The sequence below is a fragment of the Cupressus sempervirens genome, chromosome 3 (assembly GCF_028749045.1).
Source record: "Cupressus sempervirens isolate cs-2001-9-10 chromosome 3, ASM2874904v1, whole genome shotgun sequence".
Lineage (NCBI taxonomy): Eukaryota > Viridiplantae > Streptophyta > Pinopsida > Cupressales > Cupressaceae > Cupressus > Cupressus sempervirens.
Window position 1 is genome coordinate 144,286,129 of NC_143120.1, and position 16,952 is coordinate 144,303,080.

General features: G+C 38.3%; 1 protein-coding gene across 8 annotated transcripts in view; it reads left to right on the forward strand.

Moving 5' to 3' along the window:
- Nucleotides 1-16,557, forward strand: part of LOC149565160 (calcineurin B-like protein 4) — a 214,487-nt gene extending 197,930 nt beyond the window's left edge. For 5 of the 8 annotated variants that reach the window (XM_089818707.1, XM_089818706.1, XM_089818705.1 and 2 more), the window contains 4 exons: nucleotides 3,081-3,161; nucleotides 3,264-3,376; nucleotides 15,601-15,694; nucleotides 16,077-16,557. In XM_089818707.1, coding sequence (XP_089674833.1) covers nucleotides 3,081-3,161; nucleotides 3,264-3,376; nucleotides 15,601-15,694; nucleotides 16,077-16,127 — 339 coding nt within the window. In that variant the 3' untranslated portion in view covers nucleotides 16,128-16,557. Of the gene's footprint in view, nucleotides 1-3,080; nucleotides 3,183-3,263; nucleotides 3,381-15,600; nucleotides 15,695-16,076 lie in introns of those variants that run through there. The other 3 variants (XM_089818708.1, XM_089818711.1, XM_089818709.1) reach the window with 3 other exon arrangements.
- The last annotated feature ends 395 nt before the right edge of the window (nucleotides 16,558-16,952 follow it).

Consider the following 16,952-nt stretch of genomic DNA (forward strand, 5'->3'; position numbering starts at 1 on the left):
GGTTTTTTTGGCAAATTGCTGTAAATTGAATAGTAGTATTTCATATATCAAAAGTCACTTTTAAATAATAATAAAATAGTAGACCTATATTTAAATAATCAATGTAAAAATTGCCGAGATATATCAAATTTCAAAACTTTTTACATCCATAAATATGAACAAATCACCAGATTTACAATGAAAAACAACTAAAATGAGAATAAAAAAAGAACATAGAAGATATTATCAACTACATTCTCCTACTTCTTTCTATCAAATCATTCTCACAGATTCACCTACAGTCAAATCACACTTAGCAATATGGTTCAAACTTGAGACCCTAGAAATTTTTGTTACTGAACAGTACTTAAAATATTCCTAAAAAATATTAACATAACTTTTTTGCCTAATATGAAAATTAATTCACCATTATTATCAAAATTAGGTAACATCATTTTTTATATTTAATTTGTTAAAGAAGTGCCCTTAGGATTGCATTTTGATGCATGGAGGACAGATCATGCTCAAGGCCTTGCATAATGGAGGTGGCAGCAGTTTCGGGGGGAACTTGTCCAGTTGACACACCTCCCATTCAGCACACTAATGGACAAGAAATACACGCAGGAACCTCAAGCGAGCTGAAGAAAAGTGTAGCAGCCAAGAAGATCAAAGAGGCGAACACGGAGATCAAAGAGGAGGCAAATGAGGAACAGCTTAAGGTCTCAGAAAAAAACAGGGCAACTTGCAGTTGGCACAGTGTTTTGCATAATACATTTGAAAACAGTTGGATCTAGCTTTTGACTAAAGTTCCTAGTCAATATAAATATTTATTTGTTAGTAATTTTTAATAATAAACCTTCTTATGTTGTACATAATATAAATGCAAAATCCTTTAGTTACTTGTTTTTTTAATATAGACACAGGATGCATGCATTTATATTCTATTAGCAGCATATCTGTATTATGACAGATGTAGGTGCTCTTCAGAAGTACTCAAAAGGGTTCAGTAGGAGAACCTGAAAACCAGTGATATACTGTAGACAAATCTAACAGTAGATCGCATCTGCAACTATGCCTCTCATAAATAAGAAAGTCAATGGAATAAAGAATATTACAGTAAGGGACCCAATCCACCACGTGATGGGTGAAACCCAGATCTTCTCAAAATGCAGGCCTATGTTTGTCGACCTTCCTTGCGACGCCTATATTAGAATGGACTCTGTTTTCAGAGAAACATCATTCCAAAGCTCCTAACGACTTGCATCTCATGCTATAGAAAAGCATGTAGGAGATGTATTAGCACAAATTTATCCTATTCTGTGCACTGCAAATAATGAAATTTATTTAATTTTGTCTTTCTTTCCTTCAACCGCCCATAAAAATCCATTTGGATGGCTTAACACTTCACAGCTATCTATAATGCAAGGATGCCATAATCCAGTTTTTGGATGGCTCAGCAAAGGATCATTAGTTGGTGGTAATCTAGAACATGGATCCATTTATTGGTGCTTGGTATAAAGGATGCTTTGCATTCTTCTCGTTCATATTTTTGTAAATATGCACCAATCAACTCCTATTCATGTGGCTAAGATTGCTCAAAAAGTTTCAATGATTGCTCCCCCAATGCAGAAGCCAAAAAGACTAGGGGTTCTTGAGCTAGATGTATTTGGTGGAGGAGATTGAAATGTTCTTAGCGAATTTGGATTCGTTGTATTAGGATGAAAATGAATAGCATTCCCAGACACTGCTTGTGGCATAAGACTTACCTTCAGAAATGAAATTGCAGGAATAGAATCATAACCGCTGATGTAATCAGTCCTTTTAGTTCTGCAGATGTCAGACCCATCATTGATGCCTGCTGCAGCAACACGAGCTATTTTAAGCTGTTGTCTCTGCATATTGTATGAAAGATTTTAGCAATGAATAGAAAAGGTCATTCCAGATTACTTAGAAGAGCTGTTATTTTCTTAGAACTCTTCTGTTTGCAAATATCTGGTAAAGAGATCATGCACAGATTCAGATCGACATTCTACACATTAAAGACATTGTCTGAACAGAAGACCAGAGCAGCAGACGGGGAAACATCTCCAACAGAAATGACATTTCTTGGTGCTTTTAAAGTCATAATGGAATTGGCAAATGCTGCATAAATGTAATGGTAGGCATTACAAAAATACAAAGCATGATGATTTAACTGACAGTCACAATTGGAAGATGGAGGGTTTCACAACCATCAATCTGTCACTGAGGATATCAATCTCATAACTGAAGAGTTGTTGTTTACACAGAACCTTTCCACTGTGTTGTGGCTGTAAGAACTAATTAAGAATGCCTCATGTTGTAATAATTGTTTCCGTACACAAATTGACTTTATATTATCTTTTTATTTTTGGTCTTCCAGCTAAAGTCATCAAAATATTCATAAAAATATTAAATTAAATGCAAGTTGCTAAAAAATGGCAATTTTAAGACAACATTATTTAATTGATGAAATTATATCTTTTCTGCTCACCAAGACAGGGGACATGAGAGGCTGTAGTTGTGGTTGAAACATATTTTTGAATCTATGTATCTTTTGAAAGGCATGTTTATCTGTATAATTCTATCTAGCAATAGGTTTATTTCATTAATTAAAAATTCTTATTCACCCAGGCCTTTGAGTTAACATGAGAACAACACATTCACTGATCAGAGGTCCATTTTTTTGGTATAGAGTTTTCTTTTCCTTAAGGTATACAAATAGCTTACCTGTCAGTCCAAGAGGTCATGAACAAATAGCTAAAGTATTGGGTTATCATTGTAAAGAATCAAGTTCAAATGTCCAAAGTGACATCTAAGATTGTATTCTAAGCGGTGACTTTTGATCTTCCATTGTTTGGATTCTAGTAGATCTTTTGAAGTAGTTGTATAACTATAAAGTTCAATGCTCTTTAAGTATTTTTATTGCCCATGAGGAACTAAGCATTAGTATCAGTTGGCTCAGATGCTTGCCGGTGTTTAGCTTTTCAGTTTGGAAATTTAAGTATCTTACTAGTCACATTATAAAATTGATATGGGAACGATTAAATTGTTTGACATCCTGTGTTTTCTGTTTATGACAGTTGAAACAGATGGTTACAGCTCTCATGTCTGAATCAGAGATGGACCTTAGTGAAGAAGTAGTTGAATCTATTGTGGACAAGGTGGAGGACTATGTGGACTAGGTTGTGATTATTGGAACATTCTTTACTTATAAATTAATACATCTGATATATTTGGAATCCTTTATTCATTTTCAAATGCAGACATTTTCTTTCGTAGATACAAATTGTGACGGTAAAATTGATCTGGAAGAATGGAAGGAATTTGCAATGCAAAATCCAGCCATATTGAAGAATATGACTCTTCCCTACTTGAGGTAATGATAAAACATTTTTTTGTGGTGATATTTAATTGTTCTTGCTTAAGGCAATTGAAATAAAATAAGATCATAAGTCACAAAAATTATGAAGAATTTTATTTTCCATGATGTGGGAGTGGGCTGAGTGATAGTGCTATATTACAAAGTGTAAGCGCAAAATGAACAACTTAAATTTTCTAAATTTTTGACACTAACAAAAAATAGAATTGTGTTTCAGTGCGAGAAACAAATAAACCGGAAGGGATGAAAGTGAATTTTTATGGTTTATGAGAAAAATTACTATCTGAATATACCCCCATGCTCTTGGACTATGCCAGCTTAGGCTTACTATCTCCAAGAGCAGCATGACTAAAGGAACATTTACTGAAATCTTGAAAGACTAATAGTAGCACCAGTTCTCCCAACAAAGTTCTCAAGCCTTTTGCAAGATTTGATTAAATAAACTGTTATCCATCCATAATTACACAGGATAGCAATGGGTTGAACTTTTAAAGCAAGAAAGATTGTTTCTCCAAATATTCTTAAAGAATTTTAGAAAAGATAAGTAAAATCAAACTGACACAGTCTTACTAATGTAATCCATGCAATTCTTACAAAAGCCAGACATCTTGTTAAAGTAACTAGCTGATAAAATCCATGTAAATCTTTGGCATTGAGCATGCCATGCAAGATGCTTTTCTTTAGCCAGAATTTATTTTTCCTTTGGAGACAGCAGAAACACATCATTGACCCCAAAGTTCCAAACTTGAAATATCGTAACATAGTTAAAATTGATTCAGTTAAATGTTGAAAGAATAACCCAAGCCAAAACATGCACAGTAAGATACAGCTTAAACGCAGTCTTTATGTTTCAAGTTTGTACTATAAAATATGATAAATCGAATGCAGGATCACATGGGAAGCAACAAAATACTGCACTCCAGACCTCTTCATAGAGCTTAAAGAGAAGTAACAGAGAATTGATGGGAGGCTCAGAAACTACAGATATGAGAGACATCGAAAAATAATATTCACAAAACTGCAGAAATAAAGTTTTTGTTTAAATGGGACACCTGTAGTCGCAGCTAGGATCTCACTATTATAATATTCAATATACAAAACTAAAAACAGTCCACTGCATTATCTATTGTAAAAACCCGAACTGGCTTCCAATTTGCACAACTTATTGTTTTTGCAATTTCCTCAAAGTTTACTGATTATTGTATTTGTTTTTTCCTTTGTAAATATAAATCAGCAACTTCAAGAACTTTAAAATGAAAATATAGACAATCAGACTGTAACTGAATGATATACTTGCATTGAACACAACTGATTACATTATTTTCCAGAATCCTCTACGATGGATTTATTCCAACTAAGTTGCGAAGAAATATAAATTTAATTCTTCCCAAGGAAAAGAAACCTGATGCAAGCAGTTAGGAAGTCCCACACAGCAGTTTGCGAATTCTCTTCAACACCTCCATATTGAATCATAAGTCACAAGGATCTGAAGCAAACCCCTCCCCAGAGCTCGCAGGCCACAGCAAATGATTGTGATATCATGAACAGTTTGCAGGCCATATACAATGGCACCAGCAACTCTCAAGGTTAATGCAGGTGTATAAATCAGAATCCGCACTGCCTATAATGAAGCTCGCTGCCCATAAATGTCAAAATTCCAAGTTCAATAAAACGCTGCCACAATATGCAATCATCAGAATCAATATAGTCCTCCACAATCAGCATTTGCAAATGCTAGTCAATTCCGATCACCACAGTTGGAGATGTCCACAACCAATCTCCCCTTAGCTACAGGGATACAGTAGGGAGAAAAGAACAAATCTATTTGCAAATGAAATTCTTAAATCACTTTCACAATTTGCTCTTTCAGGAAGACAATAACTCACACCCACAGGAAACACAGTTAGGGAGATATAATAAATATTCTGAATATCACAGACCACTATACCTCAGCAGTGAATTGCCCACTCAGCTTCAGACCCTTATACCACAGCAAGGGCAAAGAAATCAGAACCTCAGAAAGCCACAAAGGCAACAAAAACAAATATATATTCAAGCATGTATTTGCCCGATAAAAAGAGTTCTCATTTATAAGCTTTTTCGTTGGCAAAAGTTTTCATAAAATTCCACTTCAGAAAACGTGGAAGTTTCCCAAAAGAACTCAACACTAGAAACTTTCCAACTTTCTTTTTTAGAAATATCTCTTTAAGTCATTATTTATAATAATATAAACATTATTATAATAATGCAACTCAATGATTAAATAAATAGGAGCTCAAGTAATTTTAAACCTGATCAACCACAGGTGACGACCAACTGCCAAGTCATCCACTATGCTGCTAAAATAGCAACTGCTCAAGATAGACTTACTAAAAATAGTAAGTAATCAACTAAGACCCCCAAAACACCCTGTCATCTCACGAGGGTCGCTATGATGAGCTAACTCAATCAACTACACAGATTGACCAAAAACAGGGACATTACAATCCTCCCTTCCCTAAATTACTTGTCCTCAAGCAATCTAGTATGAAACAAAAACCTCCATCGGGATCCCACAAGAAGCAAGTGATGTCCCCGTCCTCACTAAACCAAGTGAAAGCCAATGCCATCATCAGGACCCATAACATAACCTACAACATGGCACTGAAGATCTGTACTAATGATGTGAAATTTGGAAAATCACTAACTGGCGAATTCATAGGAAATCTGAACACACTCTCCTTCATTATTCCTACCCAATCATCCTGCAAACAATCCAACTTAGGCTCAGGCCAACTTTGAACCAGGTGCAAATTTTGAACATGTGAGTCAAATTCCAAATTATAAATACTCATCACAGTATAAACTCTATCATCAATATGATCATCTTCATCGACATCCTCATGTTGTTGTGATGACTCATCCTCAATCATATCAGTATAAACCCACATACCATGATTTCCCAAACCCTTTGGACTTGATGCACAAGTATGAACTTTAGAGGAAGGCCCCTTGCACCAAAATCAAAGCTGACACCTCCTCAAATCCTCTCTAGAAGTGTTATTAGATCTCCCCTCAACAACTGGTGAGGACTCCTCATCATTAGGCAGAAGAGCAAAAGATTTCAAAGCAACCTTACTTCGAGAAGAGGACTCCAAGTCACGCACCTTCCTCATCGCTAACTGTAGAGAAGATGGGTCCAATGACTTCACCCATCCACGGAGTGGCTCAGTCAATCCCTTCATGAATAACATCACTTGTCTGCGCTCCGAAATATCATAAACCATGACTGAAAGCCTCTGGAACTCACTGATGTAGCTCTCCAATCCACTAGACTGCTTCAGTTGAGCCAACTCATAGAAGTACACCTCCGGATCCTTCCTATCAAATCTCTCAATCAAGCAATCCACGAACTCCTGGTAGGAAGTGATTTGATCATGTCGCAAAGAAACCAACCCATGGTACCACCAGTTATGGGCAGCTCCGTCCAGATGCAACACTCCAAATCTAATAGCGTCCACTTCAGACATAGGATGCAAAACCAAATATGTATTCGAGCTTATGAATCCACGCTCGAGTTGTAATGCTCCCAGTACCATCAAAGTGCTCCAACATCATCTTATTGTCAACTTGTTGTAACTTAGTTTGTTGAGGTCGATGTCTCTTAGTTCTTGACCTCGCTCTGAAATGCTCCCATTTCTAAGTCAGCAACCTATCAAAACTCAAATGATCTTTAATAGCTTGTGGTAAAGCATCTCATCTGTAAAGTGTGCCTAAACATCATCAGCAAAAGGAACCTCAGACTCAATACTGACTGCATCCACCTCAGGTCTCAGAAACGTGGGACTCTGCAGCCTATCATGAGTGCTAGTATGTATGTCAGCTCTGTCAGCTAATCCACCATGATCCTCAACTCAAACTTGATCTGCATCTTTGTACCTATCACAATCTCGAGTTCTATCCTCAACTCGAGATCTATGAGAACCAACAGAAACATCTTGAGCTCTCTCCCTGCTTCGTCCTCGAGGAAGTGCTATCTATTATAGAGTATTAGACAACTGTTGCAGTACAACTGTCATCTGTTGTTGTCCGGCAGCTAGGTTCCTAAATGTTTCCATAGCCTCTCTATCAACATCAGCATCTCTAACTCCGGACCGCCTGAACCACCCAGACTCCTAACACAACCAAACTGTATCTCAGGTTCACCTTCCCTAGGTGGAGAAGTACGTTCTCTTCGGGTGTAGTGCATACCCAGCACAAATCTCCTATCATCAGCCATGATACTAAATAGACAAAAATGGATCAAATACTAAATGCAATTCCAACCGAGTACTAACCACTTATCATTTGATTCAGAGCCCAATTGTCACAAACTGGCAGGAAACCTCTCTAATACCATTGTAAAAACCTGAATTGGCTTCCAATTTGCACAACTTATTGTTTTTGCAATTTCCTCAAAGTTTACTAATTATTGTATTTATTTTTTCCTTTGTAAATATAAATCAGCAACTTCAAGAACTTTAAAATGAAAATATAGACAATCAAACTGTAACTAAATGATATACTTGCATTGAACACAACTGATTACATTAATTTCCAGAATCCTTTACGATTGATTTATTCCAACTAAGTTGCAAAGAAATATAAATTTAATTCTTCCCAGTGAAAAGAAACCTAATGTGAGCAGTTAGGAAGTCCCACGTAGCAATTTGGGAATTCTCTTCAACACCTCCATATTGAATCGCAAGTCACAAGGATTTGAAGCAAACCCCTCCCCAAAGCTCACAGGCCATAGCAAATGACTGCCGGCTCTAGCAAATGATTGCTACCCCTCTAATATAAAACGTAGGATATCATGAACAGTTTGCAGGCCATATACAATGGCACCAGCAACTCTCAAGGTTAATGCAAGTGTATAAATCAGAATCCGCACTGCCTATAATGAAGCTCGCTGCCCATAAATGTCACAAGTCCGAGTTCAATAAAATGCTATTATAATATGCAATCTTCAGAATCAATATCGTCCTCCACAATCAGCATTTGCAAATGCTAGTCAATTCTGATCACCACAATTGGAGACATCCTCAGCCAATCTTCCCTTAGCCACAAGGATACAGTAGGGAGAAAAGAACAAATCTATTTGCAAATGGAATTCTTAAACTACTTTCAGATTTATCTCTTTTAGCAAGACAATAACTCCCAACCACAGGAAACATAGTTAGGGAGATATAATAAATAATCAGAATATCACAAATCACTATACTTCAGCAGTAACTTGCCCACTGTTTACTATACAGGGTAAAAAGCTTAACACATGTATAACACGATATAATGCAGAACAGATACTTTATTCATATATGCACTTTTTGGTTACAATCTGAATACAATGACTACAATGATCATAATGATTACAACGATAATTCCAAACTCCATCTCGGACGTGTACATATACCTTTCCGAAGGGGTGACTCAAGCGTCACGCGCCCGTTCGGATACTACTCTACCCGTCGGCTACACTATACATTTTACCGACATCATCTCCCCCAAAAGAAAAAGTCATCTCCGGACGACAATTACAAAATACGAGACAAATTAACAACAAAATACATTAACTGACTAACTACAACAAGATAGATCTGTTTCTATCACATCACTTTCACATTCATCCCATGCCTGCACCAAACTGGTCTCCAAACCACGTTGCATCTATAGCCTCTGCTAACACAATACTGTCTCCTTAGCTGACCTTGATAGCGACCCATGCCGCTTTCTTTGTTTCCAATTCCTAGTTACACTGAGCCAAGTGTTGCCGTACTGGCTTCAACTGGATGATTAGCTCCTCTCGAGCTCTCTATGCATCCACCAAGACGGCCTCACGTCCAAACACCTACTCCGAATGCCACCTCTGACACACAGACATTCATGCCTATAGCAGTAGCTCCAGGTCTCATCAACTAGTCATACTTCCCACGACTGATAATCCGCAACGACTAGGGGTCTAGGGGGCAATCTCCAACAAGGTCGAGAGGCAGCGCACCTTGCCGCCAAGACCAAATTAGCACTCTGAAACCCACACAAAATTGCATGGAACACACTATTTTTGTCATTTTCTTTCGATTCAACACTCTTTCTGGCAACTGCTTATGTCGACCCTTCCCTTTGGCATCATGCATTACTCATTCCGAACTATTTCAATTTGTCGTCATTTTTTTTTTTTTAGAAAACCTCCCGTCACCCTTCTTCTGCATCTACCGGTGTACTGCAATCTTCTTCCCCCTCTCCCGTTCCTACCATGCAGAATGGCTCCCTTCCTGTATTGAAGATGTTCCCACTTCTCCTTCTCCAACGTACGGCTTCCAAGTTCATAGTATTTGCACACTGTACAGCCAATTCTAGGCACTCTCCTACCGTATGTTGTACGATCCTTCTCCCTTCTCTTCAATTTTTCGTAGTCTCCAATTCTGTACGGGCTTGTCTTTATGTCTCTCAATCCCGCTCAGTTTTCTGTCTCTGCCTCTTTAATACTTATCTTATGCTCTTCCTCAGCCGGCCGTACATTTGTATTTACTGGCCGTACGGTGACATGGATTTTTTTTTTCGTATGGGTTCCCTTCATCTAGTCGTATGGTCTTCCTTCACAATCTCTCTTGCTCTTTCCCAAGCCATACGGTCCCCAGTTACCTGTCTTTGTCAAACTTCAATCATTTTATTCTGTACGGTAGCTTTGCTCTGTGCTCTCTTACTGGCACCGTATGGCTTCCTTTTTCCACATACCTTTAAACGTACGGCTAATCTATTCTTCAATAATGTACTATTTTTATTGCTTCCAACCTTCCCCTGGCCGTACGGCTTCAATTTTTCCTCCTATGTTCTTTTTCTAGCCGTACACTTCACTTTATCCCTCTCTGTGCTTTTTGTATGGGCTCCAAATTATCCCCTTTCTTCTAACCATACGGAGTTTTTAATTTATCAGCTCCTTAAGTCCGTACGGTATTACATTCTTGTTCAATACTTCTACTCGGCCGTACGGTCTTTAAATTCCTTCAATTATGATTTTTTTTGAGTTATTGCTTGCATATCTTGGTAGACTTTTGTTCCCAAGTACTTTTAAAATTTTAAAATTCTCGTCCTTTTAATACATTTGCTTCTTGATCCATTTTTTATTATTTTACTACTTCATACTTTTAAACTATAGCTATATTCGACTTCAATATTTTATTACTTATTATACATATATACATTATTTACAGATGTTTCTTTTCTTTCCTCAACTGTTTGCCGGCGGGGGATCATTTCTTTCATGGTATATCTTTAACTTCGATCCATTTACTGCATCTGGTATTTCCTTTCTGTCCAGTGTCCATAGCTTAATTGCGCCGTTATATCCAACTTCCCGTATCTTGTATGGTCTGACTCATTTTACTTTGAACTTCCTAGGTCTGATTTCATTCCATCCGTTATACTTCAATACTAACTGGCTCAGTTGAAAGTTGTTTAATTTTAAATGCTTCTGACGCCATCCCTTCCACTTGTTTTGTGCAACTTTCATGGCCCATGCTGCATAGTTCTTATTCCTTCAGTACGACCACTTTCGTACGGGTACCGCACCTTCGATTAATGGTATCCGGTGGACACATAGCTCTGATGGCACTCCTTTTAAGTCCTTATATGTCCAAGCAAAAACATCCTTGTACTCTATAAATATTTTGAATGTTGTCGCCTTCAACACTGGGTTCCAATCATCTCCTACGAGGATGTTTTTCGGATTTTCCTCATCACCCAAGTTCATTGTTTTCACAATCGGCTCTTCATACTTCATCGAGTTATCTTTATTGAACGTATGGGCTAGTGTTTCATCCACCTTCAGTTCACTGTACTCCGTCGGGAACTCATTGCCTGCTTCGACGCTCAAGACATTGCAGCTTGGAAAAACCTCGTAATCTTCCATTTGCCAGTGTAGCAATCCATTTACAAAATCTAGGTCGTCATCAGTTGACCCGCCTTCTAATCTCAGCATCTCTTCTTCATTTGGTTCCATCTTTTTTTTCCTTTCATCGTCACTCTCTCCTTCGCCTTCTGAGTCCGATGACACTGCCTCTTCTCCTACCATTTGTGTATGCAAATCAATTGTGAATCTCCTTCCTCCTTTCTCCATGGACAGTGTATTTTTTTTCCAATCATGCTTTACCTTAGCTTGCACCAGCCACCCTCGTCCCAAGATGGCATCGTACCCTCTTCTCTTCAGTGGGATGACCACAAAATCCAGTAAAAAGGGTTGTGTCCCAATTGTTACCAGCTGTGTCATCAGGGTTCCCAACGGCTTTATCCCATGTTGATCTGCTGTGAGTAACTGGAAAGTAGGCGGCCATAGTGTTGGTTGTCCAAGCTTTTTCCAAATATCTTCCGATAGCACATTCACCCCCGATCCTCCATCTACTATTGTATCCGTCAACACAATGCCCAAAATGCCCATCTCCACCACTGCTGGGTGTCTACCTATCGTAAGTGCCAACAACATCGGGTCTGTTGCTGCTGTCGTTGTTTCCTTACTATCCTTTGCTTCCTCCGTCATCCTCAGGGATGGCATCATATTTATAATAGTCGTATGCAACTGTGGCATCACGAGAAGGTCGTTTAATTTAATTAGCACTTCCGTTTGCATTATCTGTTTCACCATGCTTTGTTCTGCCAAGTTTCTTTTTGATGTTTCGGCAGTGTCCTTCACTTGTAGCTTCTTTTCTTTCATCTGCTTTTCTATCTCCATTCAAGCTTTTTGTAACCTCTCCTCTTCTTCCGCATTCGGATATTTTTCTTTCCTCGCTTGTTCCCGTGTGATAGCCAGTACCTTCTCATCACACTTTTCAATACTTAATAAATTTACGCCTTGCTTTGGACATTTTGAATCTTCATGGTCCCCTGGACCACACCATCTACACAGTAGTTGTGGCATCTCCTTCGTAGGACAATCCCTAGCTAAGTGACCCCAAAGATTGCATGCCCGACACCGTATCATCGGCCGTCCACTCACATTGTACTGTATTCTACTCCGACCTCCGTTGCTATTATTATTGTTTCCACCCCTTCCGCGTCTATTATTATTGTGATATCCACCCGAAGTGGCATCATTGCTCGTGTTATTGTTGTTATTGGACGCTTCCTATAGTAGTAACACCTGCTGTTGTCCTTTTGCTTTCAAGTTGAACGGGCATTCCTTCAAGGAATGTCCTGCTACTTGGCATATATCACAAAACTGCTTCTTTGGGGATGAACCCTTCGTATGGCCATCCTCCTTGCAATATGCGCACCATAGTTCTCCCTTCACTGTGTTCGGATTCTTTTTCAAATTCTTGAATTCTTTCATCATCTGAAGCATGTCTTTCCGTAATGCTTTCACCTTCTTGTTCAACTCCTCATCGCTACTGCTACTTTCCGAGGATGAATCATCTGAATCAGAGGATTTATGCTTTTTCTTCTTACTTGTCTTTTGTTCACTTTCCAAATCCATGGCACGAGTATACGCGTTAGTGTACAATGCCGGTGGTACAATCTTCATCTTCTTCTTAAGAGCCAGCCGTAGCCCCTCCACAAACCACCATTTTTTCAAACCATCCGCTGTTTGACTCTCCATCTTTCCAGTCAGTTCTTTCAATCGTTTGGCATAGGTCCGAATTGTTTCATTCTTTCCCTGTTTAGTACTATATATCTCTGCCACTATTTCATTATCATCTCGGAGCAATCTCAATTCTACTATAAATTCTTTTTTAACATTCTCCCATGCATTGAGTTTCTGAGGACTAGTGTCGGAAAACCAATCTATCGCGACACCCCGCAGGGTCATTGGAAATTGTCTTACCCAATCATCCTCATTCGTCACACCATTTGCTGTCCATATGGTTTCACACATTTTACAATGTCTGATAGGGTCTGCTGAACCATCATCGTGAAACTTGGGTAATTTTTCTTTAGGACCTGCCATCGTTACTTTCCTTTGATTCTGAGGTACTTGTGTACCCGCGCTATTCTAAGCTCCCGCGTTGTTCTGAACTTCTGTGCTATTTTGCACTCCTGCACTGTTCTGAACACCCGCACTGTTCTTTACACCCGTGCTATTCTTCACACCCACGTTGTTCTGTATAACAGTCGTGTTTTCAATAATCGCGTTGTCTGGTGAAAGGTCTTCAAGTGATGTTGTTCTATTCTCTGCCTGTATCCGTTCGTCCAGTGTATCAGGAACGAAGAGATCACTCCACGCTCGTGCTCCCTCGGCACTCCCAGCCTTGTGAGTTGCTTCCCTTCCGTTCGGACACTTTCCCCTCGGCGTATACAGGTTAAGGAACTCTTCCCTTGTTTCCTCCACCAAATTTAAGCGTTATTGAGTCTCCTCCAGCAATTCCTCAGCACTTCTTAGCCTACTAGGTGAGTGTACTCCTTTCGTCTGTGCCTCTTCACCCCTTCGGTGCCCCTCGGCAATCTGCTGAAGTCTCGCCTGCGTTCTGCCTACTGCGCTAAAATTAAAACTTCTTGTGTTGTACGTAGTTCATCTTTATCTTTCACCTTGTTCCTATCCTTGTTAAGAAAATTCGGCATTAATCTTCATATCCTTCATTCCAAGTCCGTCTGGCAATGGCGCCAAATGTTTACCATACAGGGCAAAAAGCTTAACACATGTATAACACGATATAACGCAAAACAAATACTTTATTCATATATGCACTTGTTGATTGCAATCCGAATACAATGACTACAATGATCACAATGATTACAACGATGATTCCAAAGTCCATCTCGGACGTGTACATATACCTTTCCGAAGGGGTGACTCAAGCGTCACGCACCCGTTCGAATACTACTCTACCCATCGGCTACACTATACATTTTATTGACAACATCATCCCCCCCCCCAAAAGAAAAAGTCGTCTCCGGACGACAATTACAAAATATTTGAGACAAATTAACAAAAAAATACATTAACTGACTAACTACAACAAGATAGATCTGTTTCTGTCACATCACTTTCACATTCATCCCATGCTTGCACCAAGTTGGTCTCCAAACCACGTTGCATCTGTAGCCTCTGCTAACATAATACTGTCTCCTTAGCTGAGCTTGATAGCCACCCGTGCCGCTTTCTCTGTTTCCAACTCCTGGTTACACTGAGCTAAGTGTCACTGTACTGCCTTCAACTGGATGATCAGCTCCTCCCGAGCTCTCTATGCATCCACCAAGATAACCTCACACCCAAACACCCACTCAACTTTAGACCCTTATACCACCGCAAGGGCGAAGAAATCAGAACCTCAAAAAGTCACAAAGGCAAAATATATATATATATATTCAAGCATGTCTTTTTCCGATGAAAAGAGCTCTCATTTATAAGCTTTTTTGTTGGCAAAAGTTTTCATAAATTTACACTTCAAAAAACGTGGAAGTTTCCCAAAAGAAATCAACACTAGAAACTTTCGAACTTGCTTTTTTAAAAATCTCTGTAAGTCATTATTTATAATAATATAAGCATTATTATAATAATGCAACTCAATGATTAAATAAATAAGAGCTCAAGTAATTTTAAACCTGATCAACCACAGGTGACAACCAACTGCCAAGTCATCCACTCTGCTGCTAAAATAGCAACTGTCCAAAATAGACTTACTAAAAATAGTAAATAATCAACTGTGACCCCCAAAACACTATGTCAGCTCACAAGGGTCGCTATGATGAGCTAACTCAATCAACTACACAGATTGGCAAAATATGGGGACATTACATCTATTTACACTATTGAGTCTTCTGCAGTCTCTAAAGCAACAGTTCATACTGAATTTCATTTGAGCCCCTGGAGCAAAACATTCAATTTTGGTGAATGGTTGGATTAACTGTTGAAGAGATGGTCACAAGGTTATTTCACCTTGTTGGCTTGGTGAATGCAATAAATATTACTTTACTCTGTTTCTTTAGTCTAAGCTTCTGAAAAGAGGAGTTTGAATTTTGAAGGTTAATCTGGCCTCCAAAAACGTTAACCCAGGAAAATTGAATGCTGTTGGATGGGCGTGTTTATAGATGGAAAATGATTTACTTTGAACTAGTTGGGTGAGAATGGCCAAGATTAGATGTTTTTGTTGATGCCATATTCTTTCAAGTGTCTCGCAACAACTGTTTGAATTATGGTGCATGAAAGACCTAGAGTTTAAACTATTAATGATTTATAAGTGGAATAATGAGATGAGAAATTGGTATCTCTGCAGGAATGAAGATAGAATAATTCAAGTGGTGTACACAAGAGAAAACTTGGAGAAAATAAAGGCTTATATGTATCAAGTGGTGGATAAGAAAACTGAGGTACACAAAAAGGGACACTGGGCTTTCAAAGAGATCTCAGTAGTATGCTATGTTTCTAATTACAGAGAATCTAACACAGCCTATTTTCTTTACTTAACCAACCCACATTCCATCGACTAATGGTTCATTCCACTTGACATACATGAAAAAATTCAAGAATAAGCTTATAACCTGACCAAAACCCAGTTTGCTTGGCATTAAGGAGTTTGTGTTCTATCAGTTTGATGGTTCAGGTCATCTTTTTTTGTGTGCTCTTTCATTTACTTCTGCAAAATTTTAATATTTATGAAAGGAAACTTGTTAAAAATGGACCTTTTGCTATTGATATTCTCATTTAATTGGACCTTTGAAAAGTGCTTCATGACAAGTTTTTATTTTGCAGAGATTTAAGTACTGCTTTCCCCAGCTTTATCTGCAATTCAGAAACAGATGATACAGCATGTTGACAAGTCGTACCTGTGGTGAAGAAATTCAGCATGGAAAGTCATAGTTCAGTGGTTGAAGATGTTAAATGACAGTAATTTCCAAGATATATCTTCTTACAAATTAGATGAGCTTGTACATATTGTGTTAATAAGTTCCAGTAGGATTTTACATGTAAAAAACGTTTTGGTAAGATATATTTTGTACCAACTTGAATAAACTTGTAATTCTAGCATCATTATTTTGTTCTAGAAATTCTTCTGCGAAATTGCATGCAACTAAGAGAATGCTTTTACACACCAAGGTGATAGTTATGTTTAGAAGTTCTCAGTATTTGTGAGTTGCATAGATATTCAGACAATTACACATACAATTTAATATTCATGTATGTCTTTATTTGGACATTGAGTACAGTATCTACAATAAAACTAAAATTTACTTCTGGGATGTGTATGGCTGCATTTTTTTTAATGTGCAATAGATTCTTCTATGTTATAGTTTTGAAGAAACAAAAGTAGGATAAAGAATTAGGTGACATAATTGGCTCAACACACTTTGATATACTTTGAATTCCAAAGCTTTAATTCCATTATTAAAAATCTATTGATAGATGTATTGTTCTACTGTGGATCAGAGTTGCAAGGTTTGGCCCTTGTTGCCCCCAATACTCATTCAGTTCGAACTGGTACTGGTCTTGATCTGGTACAATTGGAGGTCTAGCCAGGGTGCATGACCAAAGTTGATATTATGTTTTAACCAAAGCTGTGATACTAGGCGATTGATGCAAGGGCGTCCCAGGTTAATCAGTGTTCAACATCAACTGAAAATATTTCCA